This window comes from Salvelinus sp. IW2-2015, linkage group LG14 (genome assembly GCF_002910315.2).
Source record: "Salvelinus sp. IW2-2015 linkage group LG14, ASM291031v2, whole genome shotgun sequence".
NCBI classification, from domain to species: Eukaryota; Metazoa; Chordata; class Actinopteri; order Salmoniformes; family Salmonidae; genus Salvelinus; species Salvelinus sp. IW2-2015.
The window spans coordinates 34,313,735-34,337,843 of record NC_036854.1 but is presented as its reverse complement, the minus strand read 5'-3'; the positions used below and the strand labels follow the sequence as shown (position 1 = coordinate 34,337,843).

Genomic DNA, 24,109 nt, shown 5'->3' with positions numbered 1-24,109 from the left:
CTGAAGGGTCTATTGTACTGTTATCAATCTCATTAACCTGGCTGTAACCACACACACAACATTGTGGTGAATATTATATCAGAGCCAACAGAGCAGTTTAATGTCCCATGATCCTCGTGTCTGTGGCGGTTGGCAATGTTTAGATAACGTCTCTGGCCCAGGGGGTTGTGGGTAATGCTGTGAACTCTGGGAGATTGTAATTGAATTGGGACATATGTGTGTGTTTGGTTTTCGTTTATAGGCGATTGGCGGGATGCTGTGTGTGTGTGTGTGTGTTCATTAGGGATGTTATTGCCTGACTGTCTGATCCCAGAGTCTCCTGAGGACACAAGCCTAAACACACAGCACTGTTCCCATGGGCTGGAGATGCATGCGAACACACACACACACGAGAAAGGGTATATTAACTGATAAAGTCCTGTGGGTCTTTGAGTGAAACTGAGCAAGAGGAGAGAAAGAGAGAAAAACATTAAGCCAGAGAGAGCAAGAAGGAGATGGGGGGGGCTGATAATGACATAATTACAGCAGTCACTACCTGACACACTGAATCCAGCCGTCAGATGACTTCCACACCATTTAACTAAACAGATTAAACTGCAGTGAGACAAGACACAGAAACTAGCCTACACTCCCTCCCTCTCCATCCATATTCCTCTCTCCTTCTTTCTGTTCTCCTCCTTTCACCCTCTCTTCTTTTCTCTCATTTGCACCTCATCCCATTTTTCTCTCTCCTCTCCCTCTTTTCTAACACGCTCCCCTTTCTTCCTCTGTCCAACTCTCTCCCGCCTTTTCTCCCTCCATCCAGGGTTTGATAATGAGGCAGATAGTTGACTTTGTGGGGGGTTACTGTTTCACACAGTGATCTCAGACCAGTGGAACTCAACACACAGGAATCGCGCACATACACACTATTTTGACTGGTGGATCTCAGGATAAAAGGACTAGAGAGAGAGAAGAGACATAGGTTCTAGCTTGTAAGGTAATCAATCCTGCCAGCTCCAGAGTTGAATAGGTCTGAAACCAGTCCACTTTTGTAGACAAAGCACGCAACCACGCAGGCAGGGACACGCACGCACACAAACACGCACTCACCTCTCACTCTCTGAATAGAGCTGAAACCAGTCCACTTTGTACATCCTCCGCTTAATCAAAGCTGCTCCATTCAGCAGTTTGACCTTTTGTTCAAAATAGGATTATCACCTTCTTCTCTATTTATTCCCTCCCTCAGCCAGTTTCCAGGGGTGACCCACATGACGAGAGTAATTGCAATAATTTGTTAAACGCCATGGCAACGGGTGTTTGAAAGGGGTAAATAAGAGGGGGGTCGGAATGACAAAATGAACCAACGACACTCGGGAGGGAGGGGTGAGAAAGATAGATGGAGAGGAAGATAGATGGAGAGGAAGATTGATGGAGAGGAAGAGGCAGAAGAGAGAGGGATCAGTGTTTGGCCAGTCTAGCAGAGCAGGTTTATTGATAATAGCGGGGGGGTTAACGTCTCTGTAGGAACACACGCGCACAGAGGTGCAGGCCAGGGCTTTCAGTCTATCTGGCCAGACAAACAGCTCCATTTGAGCTCTCCCTTCGTCTGAAAGAAATCCTTAATTACCACTCTTCATCGCCCCCTCTGTGTGTTTATACACACGTGTGTTCCTAGAGTGTGTGTGTGGTGTTAGTATTCAGTGGCAGCAGCTGTTTCACACATTACAAAGGGGGCGAGAGGCTTGTTCCCTGAGAGAGTGTATGTGCGTGTTTTTGGGGGCACATTCGCCCCACTAATTGATTTCTGCTCAGCACTGTGGGAGAGTAACACCCCCTCCCCTACCTCCACACAATGCTCAATCTAAAAGACTAGCAGGCAACGCCACTCCAATCTTCCACAACCCTGAAGACAGCATCAGTGCTAGTTCTAGAAAACATACAAGTTCTACTAAGCAAAAAGTTCTAAAACCAATACAGAGAGTGCCAGAACAGTTCTAAAACCAATACAGAGAGTTCCAGAACAGTTCTAAAACCAATACAGAGAGTTCCAGAACAGTTCTAAAACCCTCCACACTATTTCTCCAACTAAAGATATCCAAATACAAGCTCCAGTCAGAGCCTGACTACTACAGTGTAGTGTATTCCAGGAAAGCACTAAAGCCTGAAAGAACTAAATTAAGTCCATTTGCAGTAATGCAGAAGGGCGAGGGGTGTGTGTATTTATGTGTGTGTAGCAGAGGGAAAGGCCAGTGTTCGGCATTCAGTAGAGTAGCAATAAATAGTCAATCTGAGCAGGACAAAACTGCCTGCAATAAACCACACACACCTCTCTCCCCCCTCTTACACCCCCCCCCCGTTGGTACTCACGCTGTAGTATTTCCTGATGTGCTTGCGGATGTCCAGTAGCAGCTTGTTGCTGATGTGTGTGGGGTAGTCCAGAGGACGCCCCCCACAGGTCGGGTTGCAGCATCGCAGCAGAGCCGCCTCCACCATCGTACCCTACACACAAACAGGATGGGACTTCGTCAGCACAGCGCTGGCGCGCACACACACACACATGCAGCACCACATATAGGCAGATCAAGTAGACCCCCAGCCAATCTCCCCAGCCTGCAGACTCCCAAGCTCCAGCCAATCTCCCCACTCATTCACCTGTCAGAACAGGCTTTCATAGGCACCTACCTGGACTGCTAACACAACAGAAATTCCACAACTAGTAGCTAACTACTTCCTATCTGCTGAGGCCTAAACAATGTTCTCAATTAGTCAGTGACAGGACTGGGGAGTGTCTCAACAGGGCTATGCATTTATTGCACTGATACACACATTTCCACATAATAGTAGTGGTATTCCTACAGGGTTTCCCTGCTTTTACAGAAATGGTGGATGGGGAGCTGGACTGACAGATGGATGGCAGGACAGCCGGGCGTACACATACAGCAAAAAGTTTGAAGTTGGGTTTTCATCCCCAGGAGATGACTAGAGAACATCAATTGATTTTCCTTTTTTCCCTCCCTCCCTCGCTCTCTGTTTCTTCTCTGGTTTTGATAACAGCCGTCTACCTCGCTCTATTTGATGTTCTCTTCCTCTCCCCCGTCTGTCTTTCCCATTCCCTCCAGCTCTTCTCCTCTCTTGCCATCCCCTTTCAATCTCCCTGGCCTCTTTCCTTCACTCCCCCTGTATCTCAAGTCAAGGCCCGCCTGAGTTGTTAGACCATGTTACCACTAATTAACGTACCACCTTATCAGTGTGTGTGATGTCAGAACCATGGGAGGACAAACGGAGGGGAAAGTGTCAGCTTCAAGAGTTTCTCTGCGACAAGAGAAAGCTGTGTCCGTCTAACTCATTACTGAGTGATAAGAAAACACACACCTCCCTTTTCCAGTGACCTCGGTTCTAGGAATGGCTGTAGTAGGTGGGTAGGAGTGTGATGTGTGAGAGTGAGTGAGTGAGAGAAAAAGCACAAAAGACAAAGAGAGATCGAGATGGAGAGTGTGTGTATAGGGGTTTAGGAGCCTTTAAGTACAGGAGTGTAAACTATGTCAATGAACACAGACTGTGTGTATGAGTCAGTCCTGTCTAAAAATAAGACATGAGGTACAACACTGAAAGACTATAGCACACTTCACAGGAAGTATCAAACGTGTGTGTGTGTGCGTGCACGTGCGTGTACGTACCGCTCCCTCAAACACATTGTCGTAGACGTTATCAGTGGTACAAAGAGGGCAGGTGAATGTGAAGCGTTCACAGTCTTTATATTTCTCCTCATCAGTGAGTTGGACCGGAGCTCCTAGGAACCCATCTCCCTCCTCCTCTCTCTGCGCCTGCTGCTGGGCCCGGAACTGACTGGGGTCCAGACCTGGGGAACACACACACAATCAATCACAATATCTACACAGATGCTATTGGCACCAGTTATAAACACACTGCTACTGAACAAACACACAAAACCAGTCTGAGGCAGAACCAATCAAGACTACTTTGTCTGAATGTGTGTGGCAATGCACAAGGGTGAAGTTGACATACAGTGCATTTGGAAAGTATTCAGACCCCTTTACTTTTTCCACATTTTGTTACGTTAAAGCCTTATTCTAAAATGTATTAAATATTTTTTTCCCTAAATCTACACAAAATACCCCACAATGACAGAGAAAAAAAATATTTTTTAAAAACATTTTGCAAATGTATTACAAAAAAAAGAAAAAAGAAATATCACATTTACATAGGTATTCAGACCCTGTACTCAGTACTTTGTTGAAGCACCTTTGGCAGCGATTACAGCCTCAAGTCTTCTTGGGTATGATGCTACAAGCTTATCTGAATTTGGGGAGTTTCTTCCATTCTTCTCTGCAGATCCTCTTAAGCTCCGTCAGGTAGGATGGCGATAGTCGCTGCACAGCTATTTTAAGGTCTCTCCAGAGATGTTCGATCGGCTTCAAGTCCGGGCTCTGGCTGGGCCACTCAAGGACATTCAGAGACTTGTCCCTAAGCCACTCCTGCGTTGTCTTTGCTGTGTGCTTAGGGTCATTGCCCTGTTGGAAGGCGAACCTTCGCCCCAGTCTCAGGCCCTGAACGTTCTGGAGCAGATTTTCATCAAGAATCTCTCTGCACTTTAGTCAGGATTGAGGGAAAGATGAAGGGCGCAGTCTCCCAGTATCTGCCTCTGAAAAACATACCCACAGCATGATTCTGCCACCACCATGCTTCACTGTAGGGATGGTGCCAGGTTTCCATCAGAGATGACGCTTGGCATTCAGGCCAAATAGTTCAATCATGGTTTCATCAAACCAGAGAATCTTGTTTTTCATTGTCTGAATCCTTTAGGCCCGAGATTCTTTTAGGTGCCTTCTAGCAAACTCCAAGCGTGCTGTCATGTGCCTTTTACTGAGGAGTGGCTTCCGTCTGGCCACTCTATCATAAAGGCATGATTGGCGGAGTGCTGCAGAAATGGTTGTCCTTCTGGAAGGTTCTCCCATCTCCACAGAGGAACTCTAGAGCTCTGTCAGAGTGACCATCAGGTTCTTGGTCACCTCCCTGACCAAGGCCCTTCTCCCACAATTCCTCAGTTTGGCCGGCCAGCCAGCTCTAGGAAGAGTCTTGGTGGGACCAAACTTCTTCCATTGATGATGGAGGCCACTGTGTTCTTGGGGACCTTCAATGCTGCAGAAATTTGTTGGTACTCTTCCCTAGATCTGTGCCTCGACACAATCCTGTCTCAGAGCTCTACGGACCATTYCTTTGACCTCATGGCTTGGTTTTTGCTCTTGACACTCACTGTCAACTGTGGGACCTTACATAGACAGGTGTGTGCCTTTTCAAATAATTTCCAATCAATTGAATTTAACACAGGTGGACAACAATCAAGTTGTAGAAACATCTCAAGGATGATCAATGGAAACAGGATGCATCTGAGCTCAATTTCGAGTCTCATAGCAAAGAGTCTGAATACTTACATTAAGGCATTTCGGTTTATTATTTTTAATACATTTGCAAAAATGTCTAAAAACCTGTTTTCGCTTTGTCATTATGGGATATTGTCTGTAGATTGATGAGGGGCATTTTTTTGTTAATCAATTTTAGAATAAGGCTGTAAAGTAACAAAATGTGTTATAAGGAGTCTGAATACTTTCCGAATGCAATTAAAATGTCAAATTAAAAATGCATATTTTGTCCAATGATATTATTGTGTAGATAATCCTCTAAGAAAACCAAATGGTCCAAACATCATGTTTCTATCATAATACGTTCAAAAGTTATTGGAGTTCTTACCTTGTAGGATGTCCAAAATTAGGCTGACTAAATCAAGGCCAGCAAAAAAAGTGCTCAAAAGTAAGGAATATTGCACAGCATCACGTCAACTAGGCTGGATGCTGTGACAGAATGAAGGCTGCCTAACTCATCTTTCTTCTCAATCCACAGGACATAAAACAATATGGAGGTAAGATATAGATTTTGAGACATGACATGTAGTATTTTTATATTTTACCATATGCTGTTCATAATAATGAAAAATTCCTGTTATTTTTTTGAAGATTTCACAAAACATTAGCTTTCAGAAATCTGTCCTGCATTTTCAAAACGCAGACATACAAAAAAATCTGTGATGAAAAAGATTTAATCTGCATTTTATATTGAAAGAGTGTATTTTTGATTCAAAAGAGTGGTAAGGGGAGTGCAATTAATTTTGTTTCTATTTTCAAAGCTTATTACATTTAATTCAGCTTGTGTCATGCCAATTTAGCTTTTAGCGACCCGTGGAAAAAACTTGACCACCACAATATGTAAAATCCTCAAAGTTGCTGCGAGAAAGCGGCACGGCTGTCAGAGCTCGGTGATATCGGATGTATTAGGTTACGAAATCCGACTCTGTTGATATACTGTTAATCAAAAGTTAGAAAAACCCTACTGAACGACTCAGAGCATTAATAAATCATATTTGTCTTGGTAAAATGTATTTTAAAACATAAGGAAGTGCTATTTTATCACCAAATCACTCTGGGGAGAATGGGTGGACAGAACCCGAACATATGGTATGGTGGAGACTGTAGAAGAAAAGGCAGAGAGGAAGGACAGAGAGAGCGCAGATCGTGAGGGAGGTGTGATAAAAACAAACCGGAAATATCAGATTTTTGTAAGGATGCCAAAACAATCAAATCACTGTGTGTGTGCAAGCAGCTGAGATAATCATATCATTAGAAGCTGAGCAGCTGAACACCCATTTGGTATTCCCAGGTGAACCCAAACACTGACACACAGAGAAAACACACACTTTCCGTGGCTAAGTGAATAATGTGTTAGTAAATCAGTGTTGAGGACTAGGCCACAAAACCCCCCACCTCCCCTTCCCCCCCATAGCAACATACACAGTGCCATCTACAGACAGAATGTGAAGACCAAGGACACAGGTTTCTGTTAAGAACTATATATCTACTGGCTCTCATCTCTAAGACCAGGATTTTTCCCCAGACCATGTGACCGTATCAGGGAAAACTTCAGGCACCAGGCCAGGAAAGCCTCTACAATTCATATCTACTCTAATAACAGTGAAACAGTGCTGAGAACTGAGACCCACCCAGCCATGTAGCGATGAGGACCCCGTCGATACCCTCGATGGGCTCACAGATCCTGCCCACCACGGGGTGCACCTGCTGGGCAAGGTAGTACTGGGTGTCCAGGCTCAGCCCGGCCTGCTTCTGGAGCTGCTCCAACGCGTAGGCCCTCTGACTGGCTGCCAATGTAGAGCCATCCTGGGGGAGAGGAGAGGGAGAAGGGAGAGAGGGTCAAAAACACTTCTGTTATACAACACAGACACACACACACTTTCATCCACAGATACACTGACTGAAAGTCCCTCTCCAAAAAGACACACCTGTAAACTCATAATACACTTGCCATCACACACACACACACACACACTCTCCCATCCCTACCTGGCAGATGATGTAGGAGACTGTGTCTCCAGCTTTAACCCTTCGTCCGCTCTGAGAGTTGATCCACAGAGCCACGTGAACATGAGGAAGAGACTTCTTGTCTGGGTAGTCCTGGGGGTCCTTAGTCAGGGCCTGGGAGAAGGGAGGGGAGATGAGGGAGAGAAAAAGAGGGAGAGCGCAAGGGAGGAGAGTGGGCATTGATACAGACTCACACTGTAGACACGCATACCAACGCAAAGAACGTTTAAAAAACACACACCTTGTGTATCTCATACTGGTTGAGCGGGATGGTTCCGTTAGCAACCTTCTCTCCCAACTCCACAAGGTGACGCTGGATGTTCTCGACGATGATATCACGGTTCTGGTCCGACAGGATTTGACCAATCACATAGCTGAGAAAGAGGTGGAGGAGGAAGATGGGTAGAATCAGGTCATTGATTAACATTGCCACGACTCAGGGGAATCAGCCAGAGCAAGGTTTGAACCAGCCAACCCTGCAGCAACAGCAAACACACTACCTTCTGTGCCAAAATGGTTGAGACATCTTGGCATTATACAAGAGGAAGGGGACGAGTGGAAGTACAGTATATAGCGTTCTCCAATTGACGAGTCCACCTACTTGCCACACTCCTTGGCGAGGTCACACCAGTCCCTTCTTACGATGTCCAGCCCCTTGAGTTCCTGCTTGGTGCTGTAGCGGCCATCCCCCAGCGGCTCAACCACCAGGGCGGCGTACTTCTTCTTCTTCAGCAGCAGCAGAGACTTGAACACCCCGTCGATGTCAATCTCCAGGAGCTTGTAGAGCTTGTTCACCTCAGCTTTCACCTGGGGGAAGACACAGGCAAGGTCAATCTCTCTTTATCCATCTGGCATTCTGTTCTCTCTATTCCACTTTCCATGCCTTTATTTCACCACCAACCCACACTATATAACTGTTGGAGTTTGATTACGATGGAGTCTCTTGCTCTAGACCCCTCTATTTCTCCCTCTCTCCTCCCTTTCCTTACCTTGTTTCCTAGTTTGTAGACCTCCTCCAGACTGGAGCTGTTGGTGTTGATCATGATGGAGTCTGTGTCGCCGTAGATCACTTCCAGGTTCATCTGACACACACAGGAAGTCAGAGGTGAGGAGTGGGGTCTAAAGTAGGACTGCGTTCGAAATGGTACGGAAATTCCCTATTTAGTGCACTTCTTTTAACCAGAGCCCTGGGCCCTGGCTAAAAGAAGTGCACTATATAGAAAATAGGGTGACATTTTGTGCGCACCACCTAGCTCTTGGTCATCAGTAAGGATATTGTTGCATTGTTCTTTCTAACATGACCATGTAGTGACTACTGGTGAGGTATTCCATTGATCAGTTAGGTTTAGAGTACAACAAGTACTCACCTTCTGAACCATGTCTTTGGTGTGCATCAGGATCTAAGGGAAACACAGTACAGAACATCATGAATACAAAAGCACTCAAATAGCATAATGAACTGTCAAGTAGGGCTGTTGCGGTGACTGTATTACTGTCAAACTGGCACTCATGAGTCATGACTGCTGTCAAATTCCACGTGACCGTTGAGTCACGGTAACCTCCTCTTATGTACTCTGTACATGCGTTGGTAGTACTCAACTCACTAACGACCACCAGGTCCTAATGGTCTGGTACTCAGGGCTCTACTGTCCCTCCATCAGGTCCTAATGGCCTGGTACTCAGGGATCTACTGTCCCTCCATCAGGTCCTAATGGCCTGGTACTCAGGGATCTATTGTCCCTCTACCCACTCTGACATCAATGCAAATGCAATGGAAAATCACAAACATTTATCAAGATAGTCTCATGCTCTTAAAACTGACCGTTACATTTTTTTTTTTTTTTTTTACCTCACTGTGATGATAAATTTGAAGAAAAAAGTTCAACAATAGGTTGAAACTCAGTAGAAAACATGGTTGTTGTGGATGTTGTTTCAAAGGCAAACAACACTAATGGACAGCACTTTAAGGTGATTCATTCACAGCATTTAAGACGTTGCATGTAGAACACCCATACGCACATTAGAGCTTATGCACATGCCTATTTGAGCTCAAGCATTAAAAAGAATTATAATAAAAATATATTAAAATAATGATTGTGCTGTTATACAATACCTAGCCTAATATCCTACCGCATATGTCCAGTCTATACTCTAAAATAAAACAATTATAGTAATCTCCCTTGAGTGTGGACTGTATTATTATGCATACTGGATGGACCTTATGCTACGCTCCAAACTTTCTATGCACGAGTCTGGGAGAGAACGCATAGGGCCTCGGCGATGCTGTTGGTTCAGTGATTGTGTAGAGTGGCTTACAGAGTTAGTCTACCATTATAGTGAATTTGTATTGTATACACTGTGTGTGTGTGTGTGTGTGTGTGTGTGTGTGTGTGTGTGTGTGTGTAAATATACTAATATTCTTTATTATTTCCCCCCCCCCACTGTTTGGACTGTGGCCCATCTAATGATTTCAATGTCAGAAAAATCTGCTGTTTTTGCATCTTTGTGTGTGCGTATGTGTGTGCGTGTGCGCACGCACGCGTAAAGCCTTGGTGATTTGCTATTAAATGGAGGATAATTGGCTAATAGGGCCATTAGTCTCGCTGCAACGGGCCTTCAAACCCCCCCACACACACAGCGAGCCTAATGACTCCTAATGGCCTCAATAGCCAACAGAGTGAGTGACGGACCAGAGAGTGGGAATGAGAAAACAGATGAAGCGAGCGAGAGAACGAATGGAGCTGTGCTCAAATGGGGACGGGCAAAGAGAAAAAACAGTGAAACCAGGAGTGAATTGTCTGTTCAAATGCATCAAGGAAAGGTGTAAGAGAAAAATGGACAGAATAAGGAAGAGAGAGAGAGCTTGAGGGATAGATGGACAGACACTAAGGCACTAGTGCCTGTGTCCTCTGTAGCAGAGGGATCCTAACAGGTAGGGGTTGAGTGTGTGTGTACAGTGCAAGGATCAGGGATGCTAATCTGAGGGTGGGGTAAGAGTGACTGGGTGCAGTGTGACCTGACATCAGCAATCTGTCCCTTCACACACACCCCCCAGGGTTTGTTAGCCGGTAGTAGCCGACAAAAAACCCCGAAAGGAGATAAATAAAATCTTCGCTGGGCAATTGCCCGAAAAACTATATATATATTAAAAAAATAATAATAATAAAAATATAAAAAAATTCGCATCACAAAATAATGCTATTCATTTATGAAAATACCAGTCAATGTAAATACATGCTTATCGATCTATGGGTTAATTTGCATGAATTAGTGGAATTAAAATGGCGCATGCGCATACAGCCTAGTTTCAGCTTAAAATCTGTCAGACAGCGCATGAGTTGCAGCTACAGCTTGCTGCTGGAGTGAAATGAGTTCTATATGCCCAATCATTGAGGAACAATTATGAATTAAATCGTGTTAAAAACAGTTTGATAGCCACGATTTAAAAAAAAAAGCTAACATTTTTTTCCTTCTCAACTGGTAATCGAAGCGCACTTCCCATTCATGTGCATATAAATGGTAGGCAGGCTTCAGAGCGTCACATACCACTTTGCAATGAGCTGGAGGCAGTACGCATTTTGAAAACATACTTAATGGCTTGAAACATTAATGTTTTAGTACATTATGAGGCATGTTTACCTTGCTTCAAAGTAGCCCAGCCAAAATACGACCAAACGTGGAGGCAATTATTTTATAAAGACTTCCATATGCTAATGACACCAGTAGCTTTTCTCTTATGTTCCATTTGTTTTCAAATTAACTTTCATTGTCCTGTAGCCAAATGCACAATCCTAGTCATATTAGCAACCCATGCTACTTGTTGCATCTTTAGATCTCCCCTCTTTCTACATTTCTAACAAATATTTTCATCTCAGTCTCATGAAACAGCTCAGGTGAGGAGCGCTTTTGACAATGGTGTTATTCTCCTAATAGCATTATGGAATGCACATTCACGAGTAGCCTACTACCTTGTGCATATAGCTGCACTTATAATGTTAATAAATTGTTTATCAGCATTTTAAGCTAAACATTCATATATGTTGCATCAGCCTCTCTGCTGTTTTTTTATTTTTTATGTAGCCTACACTTACTGGTTGTATGAATTTGGGATCTATCGTCCCACAACTGTCCTCAAATTGTTTGGAATAGGCTATTTCTTTCTCGCAAAGAATGACAAGCTGACCAAAAGAATAGGTCAACTTTTCTATTACGGGGAATAAAAGATTGACAGAGTAGTTATTTTGCTGTTCGTTACTCGTCTTACTCGAGGAAAAGTAAATGGACAGTTATTCTAAAATTCAAATTCGCATCGGATTTCAGTAATGAGCATGTATGCAGTATGCTTCCTCAAGATGCATGTTCTGTTAAGATGAATTATCATAATATGTCATTCTGAGCACCGTGAGTGGACGCCCTAAATCAGGCACCCAATGCATATGGGTCTGGTAAATTTCTCAAATGTCCAGTAAATTAAAATGCTGAAGGTCAAATGTCAGGTGCCACATTTTCTTATCTGAAACCCAGACACACACACACAACCCTCCGCAGAGACAAGGACAGGGCTATTTGAGACCGACAGTGCGGGGAGAGGAGAGGTTACGAGTGGTTTCCTCTCCCTGAAATTAGAGTGGGACTTAAGCTTTATGGGCTGCTACATACCTCCGATACAGGATGGAGGGAGATGTGAGGAGAAGGGAGGGAGGAGGGGAAGTTTGAGTAATTACAGCACAGCCTCGTCCATTAGAGACTACCACCAAGGTCATCCTACATCACATGCACGCGCAGGCACATGGACACGCAGACACACATGCCTAAGAATGTAATATTGTGCCTAAAAATGTCAAAACAGGGAAGAAAGAGATGGAAGGAAAGAAAGTAGCGTTAGGAAAGAAAGCAGCTGAGATTAAAGAGAGGTGGAGCAAGGGAGAGGAGGTGAGGTAGTGTTCATATAATTGATGCGTGGTCTGGTCGTATTTAGCCAGTTTTCCATCTGCTGTCAGTGACCACAGGGTGGACCACTCAAGGAGCCACCCCACTGAAAGACTAGTCATCTGACCATGACTCCGGAATTTGTGAGTGGTATCCAGCCGACCACTGCACTGTACTAACCACCGCACATATCACACATACAGTGCCTTCAGAAAATATTCACACCTGGCGACTTTCTTAATTTTGTGGTGTTACAGTCTGAACTTAAAATATATAACCTTTAGATTGTGTCATTGGCCTACACACACAAACCCCAATGTCAAAGTGGAATTATGTTTTTACAAATGTTTAACAATTCATTAAAAATGAAAAGCTGAAATGCCTCGAGTCAATAAGTATTCAATCCCTTTGTTATGGCAAGCCTAAATAAGATCAGGAATAAAAATCTGCTTAAGAAGTCACATAAGTTGCATGGACTGTGTGCAATAAGTGTTTAACATGATTTTGAATGACTGCCTGATCTCTGTACCCCACACATACAATTATCTGTAAGGTCCCTCAGTCGAGCAGTGAAATTCAAACACAGATTCAACCACAAAAACCAGGGAGGTTTTCCAAAGCCTCGCGAAGGGCACCTATTGGTAGATGGGTAAAAATGTAAAAAGCAGGCTTTGAATATAACTGAGCATGGTGATACTATTAATTACACAATCAACAACATTGTAGTTACTCCACAATACTAACCTAAATGACAGCGTGAAAAGAAGGATGCCTGTACAGAATAAAACTATTAACAGAACAGGTCTCCTATTTAGAATAAGGCACTAAAGTAAACCTGCAAAAAATGCAGCTAAGAAATTTGCTTTATGTCCTGAATACAAAGTGTTATGTTCGGGGCAAATCCAACACAACACTGAGTAAAACTCTTCATATTTTCAAGCATGGTGGTGGCTGCATCATGTTATGGGTATGCTCGTCATCGGCAACGACTAGGAAGTTTTATAGGATAAAAAGAAACGGAATAGAGCTAAGCATAGGCAAAATCCTAGAGGAAAAACAGACACTGGGAGACAAAGTCACCTTTCAGCAGGACAATACCCTAAAACACAAGTCCAAATATACACTGCAGTTGCTTACCAAAATAATGAATGTTCCCGAGTGGCCTAGTTACAGTTTTCACTTAAAATCAGCTTGAAAATCTCTAGCTATACTTTAAAATGGCTGTCTACCAATAATCTTGAAAGAGATTGAATTTAAAAAAAAATTGCAAATATTATAAAATCTAGGTGTGCAAAGCTCTTAGACTTATCCAGAAAGACTTACACCTGTAATCCGTGCCAAAGGTGATACGAACATGTATTGACTCAGGGGTGTGAATACTTATGTAAATTAGATATGTCTGCATCTCATTTTTAATACATTGGCAAAAAACATGGTTAGACTTTCTCATTATGAGGTATTGAGGCGGCAGGTAGCCTAGTAGTTAGAGCGTTGGATTAGTAACTGAAAGGTTGCAAGATTGAATCGCTGAGCTGGCAAGGTAAAAATCTGTCGTTCTGCCCCTGAACAAGGCAGTTTAACCCACCGTTCCTAGGCCGTCATTGATAATAAGAATGTGTTCTTAACTGACTTGCCTAGTTAAATAAAGGTGTAAAAAAAAGAAGAAAAAAAAGAATCGGCGTCCAAAATTACCGATTGTTATGAAAACTTGAAAATCGGCCATAATTAAATCGGCCATTCCGATTAAAATTGGTGGACCTCTAATAAGAAGATCAAGAAAATGAAGGATAAAAGAGTGAAAGCGGTGTGCATATTATGTGTGACAAACAGATGCTAGATTACAATATTATTTTTCTGCCTGTTTGGAACAGTGTATACACTAAATAAATTATAAGTAACACCAGTTTGTTCTAATGAAATATATTTTTAAAGCCTTTATTACAGCATAGCAAAGATTAAAAACAGCTGAAATGGCTTTATCCGACATTCTGCCATTGCATGAGGCTTGGTGCTCACGGAATCAGTAGGCATTAAACAAACACTCAAACAGGCAACAGAAGCAAGAGGTCTAATTTCTGTAGATATATACAGTACCAGTACCAATCTACATTATAGAACAATAGTCTAGACATCAAAACTATGAAATAACAAATATGGAATCATGTAGTAACCAAAAAAAAGTGTTAAACAAATCAAAATATATTTATATTTGAGATTATTCAAAAGTAGCCAGCCTCTGCCTTGATAAGTTTTGCACACTAATGGCATTCTCTCAACTAGCTTAACCTGGAATGCCTTTCCAACAGTCTTGAAGGAGTACCCACATATGCTGAGCACTTGTTGGCTGCTTTTCCTTCACTCCGCTGTCCAACTAATTTCAAACCATCTCAATTTGGTTGAGGTCGGGGGATTGTGGAGGCCTGGTCATCTGATGCAGCACTCCATCACTCTCCTTCTTGGTAAAATAGCCCGGAGGTGTGTTGGGTCATTGTCCTATTGAAAAAATATATATTGTCCCACTAAGCACAAACCAGATGGGATGGCGTATCTCCGCAGAATGCTGTGGTAGCCATGTTGGTTAAGTGTACCATTAATTCTAAATAAATCACCGACAGTGTCAACAGCAAAGCACCCCCACACCACCTCCTCCATGTTTTACGGTGGAAACCACACATGCAGAGAACATCCGTTCACCTACTCTGCGTCTCACAAAGACACAGCGGTTAGAGACAAAAATCTCAAATTTGGATTCATTAGACCAAAGGACATATTTCCACCGGTCTAATGTCCATTGCTCACGTTTCTTGGCCCAAGCAAGTATCTTCTTCTTATTGGTGTCCTTTAGTAGTGGTTTCTTTGCAGCAATTCAACCATGAAGGCCTGATTCATGCAGTCTCCTCTGAACAGTTGATGTTGAGATGTATCTGTTACTTGAACTCTGTGAAGCATTTAAATGGGCTGCAATTTCTGAGGTGCAGTTAATTGCTTATTTCTAAGGCTGGTAACTCTAATGAATTTATCCTCTGCAGCAGAGGTAACTCTGGGTCTTCCTTTCCTGTGGCGGTCCTCATGAGAGCCAGTTTAAAATCATAGCACTTGATGGTTTTTGCAACTGCACTTGAAGAAAGTTTCCAAGTTACTGAAATTTTCCAGATTGACTGACCTTCATGTCTTAAAGTAATGGACTGTCGTTTCTCTTTGATTATTTGAGTTGTTCTTGTCATAACATGGACTATCTTCTGTATACCACCTCTACCTTGTCACAACACAACTGATTGACTCAAACGTATTAAGGAAAGAAATTTCACAAATGAACTTTTAACAAGGCACACCTGTTAATTGAAATCCATTCCAGGAAATTACCTCATGAAGCTGGTTGTGAGAATGCCAAGAGTGTGCAAAGCTGTCATCAAGGCAAAGGCTGGGTGTTTACTCGTCTCTGCTGCCTCCGCCGCATTTTTCTCAAACCCAATACGCTGGTTAACTTTGCTCTTAAGCACATAGCAACATAGGGAAAGGCGCAATTCTACGGCGCACTGAAGTTTGTTTCAGAACTGCGGACAGTGACTCTAATGTATGAATACTTTCTGAAGGCACTGTAGTCCACACACACACACACACACACACACACACACACACACACACACAACTGAACAACGCCACTCATGTTACAGATAAACAACTAGGTGTGGTGCCACAGGGACAGATGAATTATGATAGTGTAGTTTTGTGAAGATCGACTATAGCCAGTTACATACACTCAATCTTCTCTTTCCCTTGTTTTCCTCACCATTTCTCTCTTTTATATATCTATTTTCATTGCGTCTTCCCCTAAACTGCAGTATCCATTGCTCTCTAACCCTCTAGACTCTCTCTCTCACCTCCCTTCTCCACTTCACTCTACCTATCCCCATCCGTTCCACCTCCCCTCCTGTCAGTGTATAATTAGTCTGGTCAGTAAATTAGCGGCTGGCTGACGGGCCCTCCTGCGGTGCCAGGGGCAGGATCACAGACTTGAGACCTCTGGGTAACAGAATGACGTCCACAGGGGTCAAGCTGGGTTTTACAGGCCATCACTGAACGGGAGGTCAGAGTTCAAACTGTCACACAAGATGATACAGATACACCCAGGGAAAGACTTGAGATGTTCAGACTGTGAAAAAGGTCTATGCCCTAAACAGATGGGGAGAATGTGGTAAGGTAGAGATGGAGGAGGTGGCAGGGGAAGGAGAGAGAAGAAGTGGCAAAAAGAAGGAAAGACAAATAGATGCAAAGGGAGGGAAGAAAGGAATGCAATGAAAGGAGGAGAAAATGTATGGAAGGTAGGATAGGAAGTAACAGATGGATAAAGCCTACGCCCTAATTGATCAACAGTCAAGGCACTGGCAGTCAAAATATGCATGTCCCCTTAACACATTTCCTCACTCAAGACACCAAAAAGATATTTGCTCAGTGAAAGGGAATTCTGCACCCTCTACCCCAACACACACACAGCCCGCCCAGATCAGAGGTGGTATGTTAAGCCCTGTCAAAGAGCGGACACCCACACTCCTGTCAAAGAGCGGACACACACTGACTTTCATACTCTACATGAGTGACACACACCTGTCCTAGTGGATTCCTTGGCAGTGCAGTCATGTGTAATCTCAGGAGGGTACATCTGTTGTAAAACTAGGTCCGATTTAATACAACCACCTCACCTCAAATGTTATTTGTCACATGCTTCGTAAACAACAGGTTGTAGACTAACAGTGAAATGCTTACTTACGAGCCCTTCCCAACAACGTAGACAGAAAGAAAAAAGAGAAATAGAAAAGTAAAACACGTAATAATAAATACACAATGAATAATGATAACTTGGCTATATACACACAGAGTACCAGTATTGAGTCGACGTGCAGGGGTTTGAGGTAATTGATGCAGATATGTACATATAACTAGGAATAAAGTGGCATAATAAACAGTATCAGCAGCATATGTGATGAGTCAAAAAAGTGTAATTTTGTACAATCAATGCACAGTTTAAATAGTTAACCAAATAGCTACCCGGACTAACTATTTAGGAGTCTTATGGATTGGGGGTAGAAGCTGTTCAGGGTCCTGTTGGTTCCAGACTTGGTGCACCGGTACTGCTTGCCGTGCTGCAGCAGAAAGAACAGTTTATGATTTGGGTGGCTGGAGTCTGGAAAAATTGTAGGTCCTTTCTCTGACACCGCCTAGTATAGAGGTCCTGGACGGCAGGGAGCTCAGCCCCAGTGATGTACTGGGCCGTGCGCACTACCATCTGTAGCACCTTGTGGTCGGATGCCAAGCAATTGCCATACACCATGCAGTGATGTAGCCAGTCAAGATGCTCTCAATGGTGTATCTGTAGAACTTTGAGGATCCGTGGGCCCATGGCAAATCTTTTCAGCCTTCTGAGGGTGGATGCGTTGTCGTGCCCTCTTCACGGCTGTGTTGTTGTGTGTGGAACATTATAGGTCCTTAGTGATGTGGACACCGAAGAACTTGAAGCTCTCGACCCACTCCACTACAGCCCCTTCGATATGAAGGGGTGTGTGCTCTGCCCTCCTTCTGCTGTGTTCCACAATCAGCTCCTTGTCTTGCTGATGTTGAGGGAGGTTGTGGTACCGGCACAACAATGCCAGGTGTCTGATCCCCTCCCTATAGGCTTTCGCATCGTCATCGGTGAGCAGGCCTACCACCGTTGTGTCGTCTGCAATATTAAACTGTTTAAAGGTCTTACTCATATCAGCTACAGAGAATGTGATCACACAGCCGTCCGGAACAGCTGGTGCTCCTCTGCGTGGTTCAGTGTTGCCTGCCTCGAAGCAAGCATAGAAAGCATTTAGCTCGTCTGGTAGGCTTACGTAACTGGTCAGCTTGCGGCTGGGTTTCACTTTTCAAACTAACACGGAGTACAAGCCCTGACACATCTGACAAGCGTCAGAGACGGTGTAGTAGGATTTGATCTTAGTCCTGTATTGACGCCTTGCCTGTTTGATGGTTAGTCGGAGGATGTAGACACATTTCCTATAAGCGACCGGATTAGTGTCAAACTCCTTGAAAACTGCAGCTCTAGACTTTAGCGGATGTTGCCTGTAATCCACGGGTTTTGGTTGGATATGTACACTACCATTCAAAAGTTTGGGGTCACTTAGAAACGTCCTTGTTTTTGAAAGAAAAACACATTGTCAATTAAAATAACATCAAATTGATCAGAAATACAGTGTAGACATTGTTAATGTTGTAAATGACTATCGTAGCTGGAAACAGCAGATTTTTTATGGAATATCTACATAGGCGTACAGAGGCCCATTATCAACAACCATCCCTCCTGTGTTCCAATGGCATGCTGTGTTAGCTAATCCAAGTTTATCATTATAAAAAAGGCTAATTGATCATTAGAAAACCCTTTTGCAATTATGATAGCACTGAAAACTGTTGGTCTGATCTGATTAAAGAAGCAATAAAACTGTCCTTCTTTAGACTAGTTGAGTATCTGGAGCATCAGCATTTGTGGGTTCGATTACAGGCTCAAAATGTCCATAAACAAAGAACTTTCTTCTGAAACTCGTCAGTCTATCCTTGTTCTGAGAAATGAAGGCTATTCCATGCGAGAAATTGCCAAGAAACTGTAGATCTCGTACAACACTGTGTACTACTCCCTTCACAGAACAGCGCAAATTGGCTCTAACCAGAATAGAAAGAGTGGTGCAAAACTAAGCATGAGGATAAGTACATTAAAGTGTCTAGTTTGAGAAACAGACACCTCACAAGTCCTCTACTGGCAGCATCATTAAATAATACCAGCAAAACACCAGTCTCCACGTCAACAGTGCAGAGGTGACTCCGGGATTCTGGCCTTCTAGGTAAGGTTGCAAAGAAAAAGCCATATCTCAGACTGTCCAATAAAAAGAAAAGATTAAGAAGGGCAAAAGAACACAGACAGAACATAGACATCCCGGAGTCGCCTCTTCACTGTTGATGTTGAGACTGGTGTTTTGCGGGTATTATTTAATGACGCTGCCAGACCAAAGGACACATTTCCACCAGTCTGTCGTCTATTGCTTGTGTTCCTTGGCTCAAGCAAGTCTCTTCTTATTATTGGTGTCCTTTAGTAGTGGCTTCTCTGCAGCAATTCAACCATGAAGGCCTGATTCACGCAGTCTCCTCTTAACAGTTGATGTTGAGATGTGTCTGTTACTTGAACTCTGAAGCATTTATTTGGGCTGCACTTTCTGAAACTGGTAACTAATGAACTTGTCCTCTGCAGCAGAGGTAACTCTGGGTCTTCCTTTCCTGTGACGGTCATCATGAGAGCCAGTTTCATCATAGCGCTTGATGGTTTTTGCAACTGCACTTCAAACTTCTTGAAATGTTCTGTATTGACTGACCTTCATGTCTTAAAGTAAGGGACTGTCCTTTCTCTTTGCTTACATGAGCTGTTCTTGCCATAACATGGACAAATAGGGCTATCTTCTGTATACCCCCCTTACCTTGTCACAACACAACTGATTGGCTCACTTTTTTGGTTACTACATGACTCATTTCATAGTTTTGATGTCTTCATTACTATTCTACAATGTAGAAAATAGTAAAAATAAAGAAATCATCCTTGAATGAGTAGGTGTTCTAAAACTTTTGACCGGTAGTGTAGGTAAAACGGATTTCAGTTTCCCTGCATTCAAATCACTGGCCACTAGGAGTGCCGCTTCTGGATGAGCATTATCTTGTTTGCTTACGGTCTTATACAGCTCGTTAAGTGCGATCTTAGTGCCAGCGTCGGTTTGTCGTGGTAAATAGACAGATGCAAACAAATCTTGGTAAATAGTATGGTCTACAGCTTGAGGTAATCTAACTCAGGAGAGCAGAACCTCGAGACTTAATATTAGAGATAGCGCACCAGCTGTTTAACAAAGTGACAAACATCCCCCCCATGAGCTTACCCAACAATGTTGTTCTTTTCTCTACACACACAGCTCTATAGTATTACATATACTGTCATAACAACAATGATCACAATTATTACCTACAACGATAACTTTACAATCAGATACTGTGAACTTAAATCTCTCTACTAACAAAAATATGATTTACCTAACTCTGTTAGACAGTCATTACCATTTTCATAAATTACACTTACAAATTCCTCCCACCTGTTTGTTATACAGTAATAACCTTGGAAATATTTATGTTATGAAAATAAGTTTAGTACATTATTTTCAGTCTGGACAACGAGATTAGTAGATACTCACACCCATCGAAATATACACTACATGTCCAAAAGTATGTAAACACCTGCTTGTCGACCATCTTACTCCAAAATCATGGGCCTTAATTTGGAGTTGGTCCCCCCTTTGCTGTTATAACAGCCTCCATTCTTCTGGGAAGGCTTTCCATTAGATGTTGGAACATATCATAGAAACTAAGGAGCCTAAACCATGAAATACAGCCCCAGATCATTATTCCTCCTCCACCAAACTTTACAATTTGAAATATGCATTGGGACAGGCAGCATTCTCCTGGCATCCGCCAAACACCGATTCGTCTATTGGACTACCAGATGGTGAAGAGTGATTCATCACTCCAAAGAACGCGTTTCCTCTGCTCCAGAGTCCAATAGCGAAAAGCTTTACACCACTCCAGCCGACGCTTGGCATTGCGCATGATCATCTTAGGCTTGTGTGGGGCTGCTCAGCCATGGAAACCCATTTCATGAAGCTCCCGACAAAGTTATTGTGCCGATGTTGCTTCCAGAGGCAGTTTGGAACTCGTTAGTGAGTGTTGCAACCGAGGACTCTATGCTTCAGCACTTGGCGGTCCCATTTTGTGAGCTTGTGTGACCTACCACTTTGCGGCTGAGCCGTTGTTTCCTCCTAGATGTTTCCACTTCACAATAAAAGCACTTACAGTTGACTGAGGCAGCATTAGCAGGGCAGAAATTTGACCAACTGACTTTTTGGAAAGGTGGCAACCTATGACGGTGCCAGTTTGAAAGTCACTAAGCCCCTCAGTACGGGCCATTCTACTGCCAATGTTTCTCTATGGAGGTTGCATGGCTGTGTGCTGGATTTTACATAACTGTCAGTAACAGGTGTGGCTGAAATAGCAGAAACCACTCATTTGAAGGGGTGTCCACATACTTTTGGCCATATTATACCTCTCCCAACGTGACTATTTGTTAAGTCCAGGCATATTAGCAGCCAATCCCACTATTTAGGAAGATGGGGCAGTGTGCAACAATAGAGACTATAACACACACCCTGAGGGAGAGAGATGGGTTCAACTAGTGTATGGTGTACTAAGATACACATGTCCATTTTTTATTCTTGAAAGTGGCTTAATTGATTGTAACAAATGAGAGTACAGTGGAAAGGGAGATACCTATGAGCACAGGTAATAGTATTTACCCAGATCTCATCACACACACAGGATTAATCCTGCCCAGCCTACCCTGGTACCCATAACGACTAGGGATGTGACAAATACATAACAAATCTTAAGGTTTAAACAGCCATTTATCGGTTTTCCATTAAAACAATATATATTTTTTTTAATCCATTCGAATTCATAATGCTGCTGCCAGCAACGGTTTGGGTATCACGATGCATCCCTTCCAGATGGTTAAGCATTGCACCTGTACTACCATTTCTGTTAGAGGTCAACTGATTAAGATTTTCCAACGTCAATACCGATGATTGGAGGAACAAAATAAGCTGATACCGATTAAATCGGACGATTTTCATTTATTTGTAATAAATTACAATTACAACAATGCTGAATGAACAAAGAACACTTATTTTAACTTAATATAATACATAAATAAAATCAATTTAGTCTCAAATAAATAATGAAACACGTTCAAATTGGTTTAAATAATGCAAAAACAAAGTGTTGGAGAAGAAAGTAAAAGTGCAATATGTGCCATGTAAGAAAGCTAACGTTTAAGTTCCTTGCTCAGGACATGAGAACATATGAAAGCTGGTGGTTCCTTTTGACATGAGTCTTCATTATTCCCAGGTAAGAAGTTTTAGGTTGTAGTTATTATAGGACTATTTCTCTCTATACCATTTGTATTTCACATACCTTTGACTATTGGATGTTCTTATAGGCATTTTAGTATTGCCAGCCTAATCTCGGGAGTTGATAGGCTTGAAGTCATAAACAGCGTTGTGCATCCCAGCATTGCTAAGAGCTGCTGTTTGAATGAATGCTTACGAGCCTGCTGCTGCCTTCCACCGCTCAGTCAGACTGCTCTACCAAATCACATACTTAATTATAATATAATAAACACACAGAAATACGAGCCTTTGGTCATTAACATGGTCAAATCCAGAAACTCTTATTTCGAAAACGAAACGTTTCATCTTTCAGTGAAATACGGAACCGTTCCGTACTTTATCGAACGGGTGGCAACCCCAAGTCTAATTTATTATTTTTTATTTCACCTTTATTTAACCAGGTAGGCTAGTTGAGAACAAGTTCTCATTTACAACTGCGACCTGGCCAAGATAAAGCAAAGCAGTGCAACACAAACAACAGAGTTACACAACAAGCGTACAGTCAATAACACAATAGAAAAAAAGAAAGTCTATATACATTGTGTGCAATTGGTGTGAGGAGGTAAGGCAATAAATAGGCCATAGTAGCAAAGTAATTACAATATAGCAAATTAACACTGGAGTGATAGATGTGCAAGTAGAAATACTGGTGTGCAAAAGAGCAGAAAAGTAAATAAAAACAATATGGGGATGAGGTAGGTAGATTGGATGGGCTATTTACAGATGGGCTATGTACAGCTGCAGCGATCGGTTAGCTGCTCAGAAAGCTGATGCTTGAAGTTAGTGAGGGAAATATAAGTCTCCAGCTTCAGCGATTTTTGCAATTCATTCCAGTCATTGGCAGCAGAGAACTGGAAGGAAAGGCGGCCAAAGGAGATGTTGGCTTTGGGGATGACCAGTGAGATATACCTGCTGGAATGCGTGCTACGGGTGGGTGTTGTTATCGGGACCAGTGAGCTGAAATAAAGCTTTACCTAGCATAGACTTATAGATGACCTGGAGCCAGTGGGTCTGGCGACGAATAGGTAGCGAGGGCCAGCCGACTAGAGCATACAGGTCTCAGTGGTGGGTGGTATATGGGGCTTTGGTGACAAAATGGATGGCACTGTGATAGCAAACTGGATGCAGTCTGAGTAGAGTGTTAGAGGCTAGTTTCTAAATAACATCGCCGAAGTCGAGGATCGGTAGGATAGTCAGTTTTACGAGGGTATGTTTGGCGGCGTGAGTGAAGGAGGTTTTGTTGCGAAATAGGACGCCGAATCTAGATTTTATTCTGGATTGGAGATGTTTAATATGAGTCTGGAAGTTTACAGTCTAGCCAGACACCTAGGTATTTGTAGTTGTCCACATATTCTAAGTCAGAACCGTCCAGAGTAGTGATACTAGTCGGGCGGGCGGGTGCAGGCAGCGAACAGTTGAATAGTATGAATTTAGTTTTACTAGAGTTTAAAATCAGTTGGAGGCCACGAAAGGAGTGTTGTATGGCATTGAAGCTCATTTGGAGGTTTATTAACACAGTGTCCAAAGAAGGGTCAGATGTATATAGAATGGTGTCGTCTGCGTAGAGGTGGATCAGGGAATCACCCGCAGCAAGAGCGACATCGTTGATATATACAGAGAAAAGAGTCGGCCCGAGAATTGAACCCTGTGGCACCCCCATAGAGACTGCCAGAGGTCCTGACAACA

At 43.0% G+C, this 24,109-nt stretch overlaps 1 protein-coding gene across 2 annotated transcripts in view; it reads right to left on the bottom strand.

Moving 5' to 3' along the window:
• The window catches only part of pola1 (polymerase (DNA directed), alpha 1), a 91,884-nt gene that overhangs the window by 27,702 nt on the left and 40,073 nt on the right, over positions 1–24,109 (bottom strand). For both annotated transcript variants that reach the window (XM_024000044.2, XM_024000045.2), the window contains exons 27-34: positions 8,798–8,830; positions 8,420–8,512; positions 8,032–8,237; positions 7,672–7,804; positions 7,413–7,544; positions 7,055–7,229; positions 3,660–3,841; positions 2,350–2,481 (exon numbers count right to left, since the gene is read on the bottom strand). In XM_024000044.2, coding sequence (XP_023855812.1) covers positions 2,350–2,481; positions 3,660–3,841; positions 7,055–7,229; positions 7,413–7,544; positions 7,672–7,804; positions 8,032–8,237; positions 8,420–8,512; positions 8,798–8,830 — 1,086 coding nt within the window. The remainder of the gene's footprint in view (positions 1–2,349; positions 2,482–3,659; positions 3,842–7,054; positions 7,230–7,412; positions 7,545–7,671; positions 7,805–8,031; positions 8,238–8,419; positions 8,513–8,797; positions 8,831–24,109) is intronic.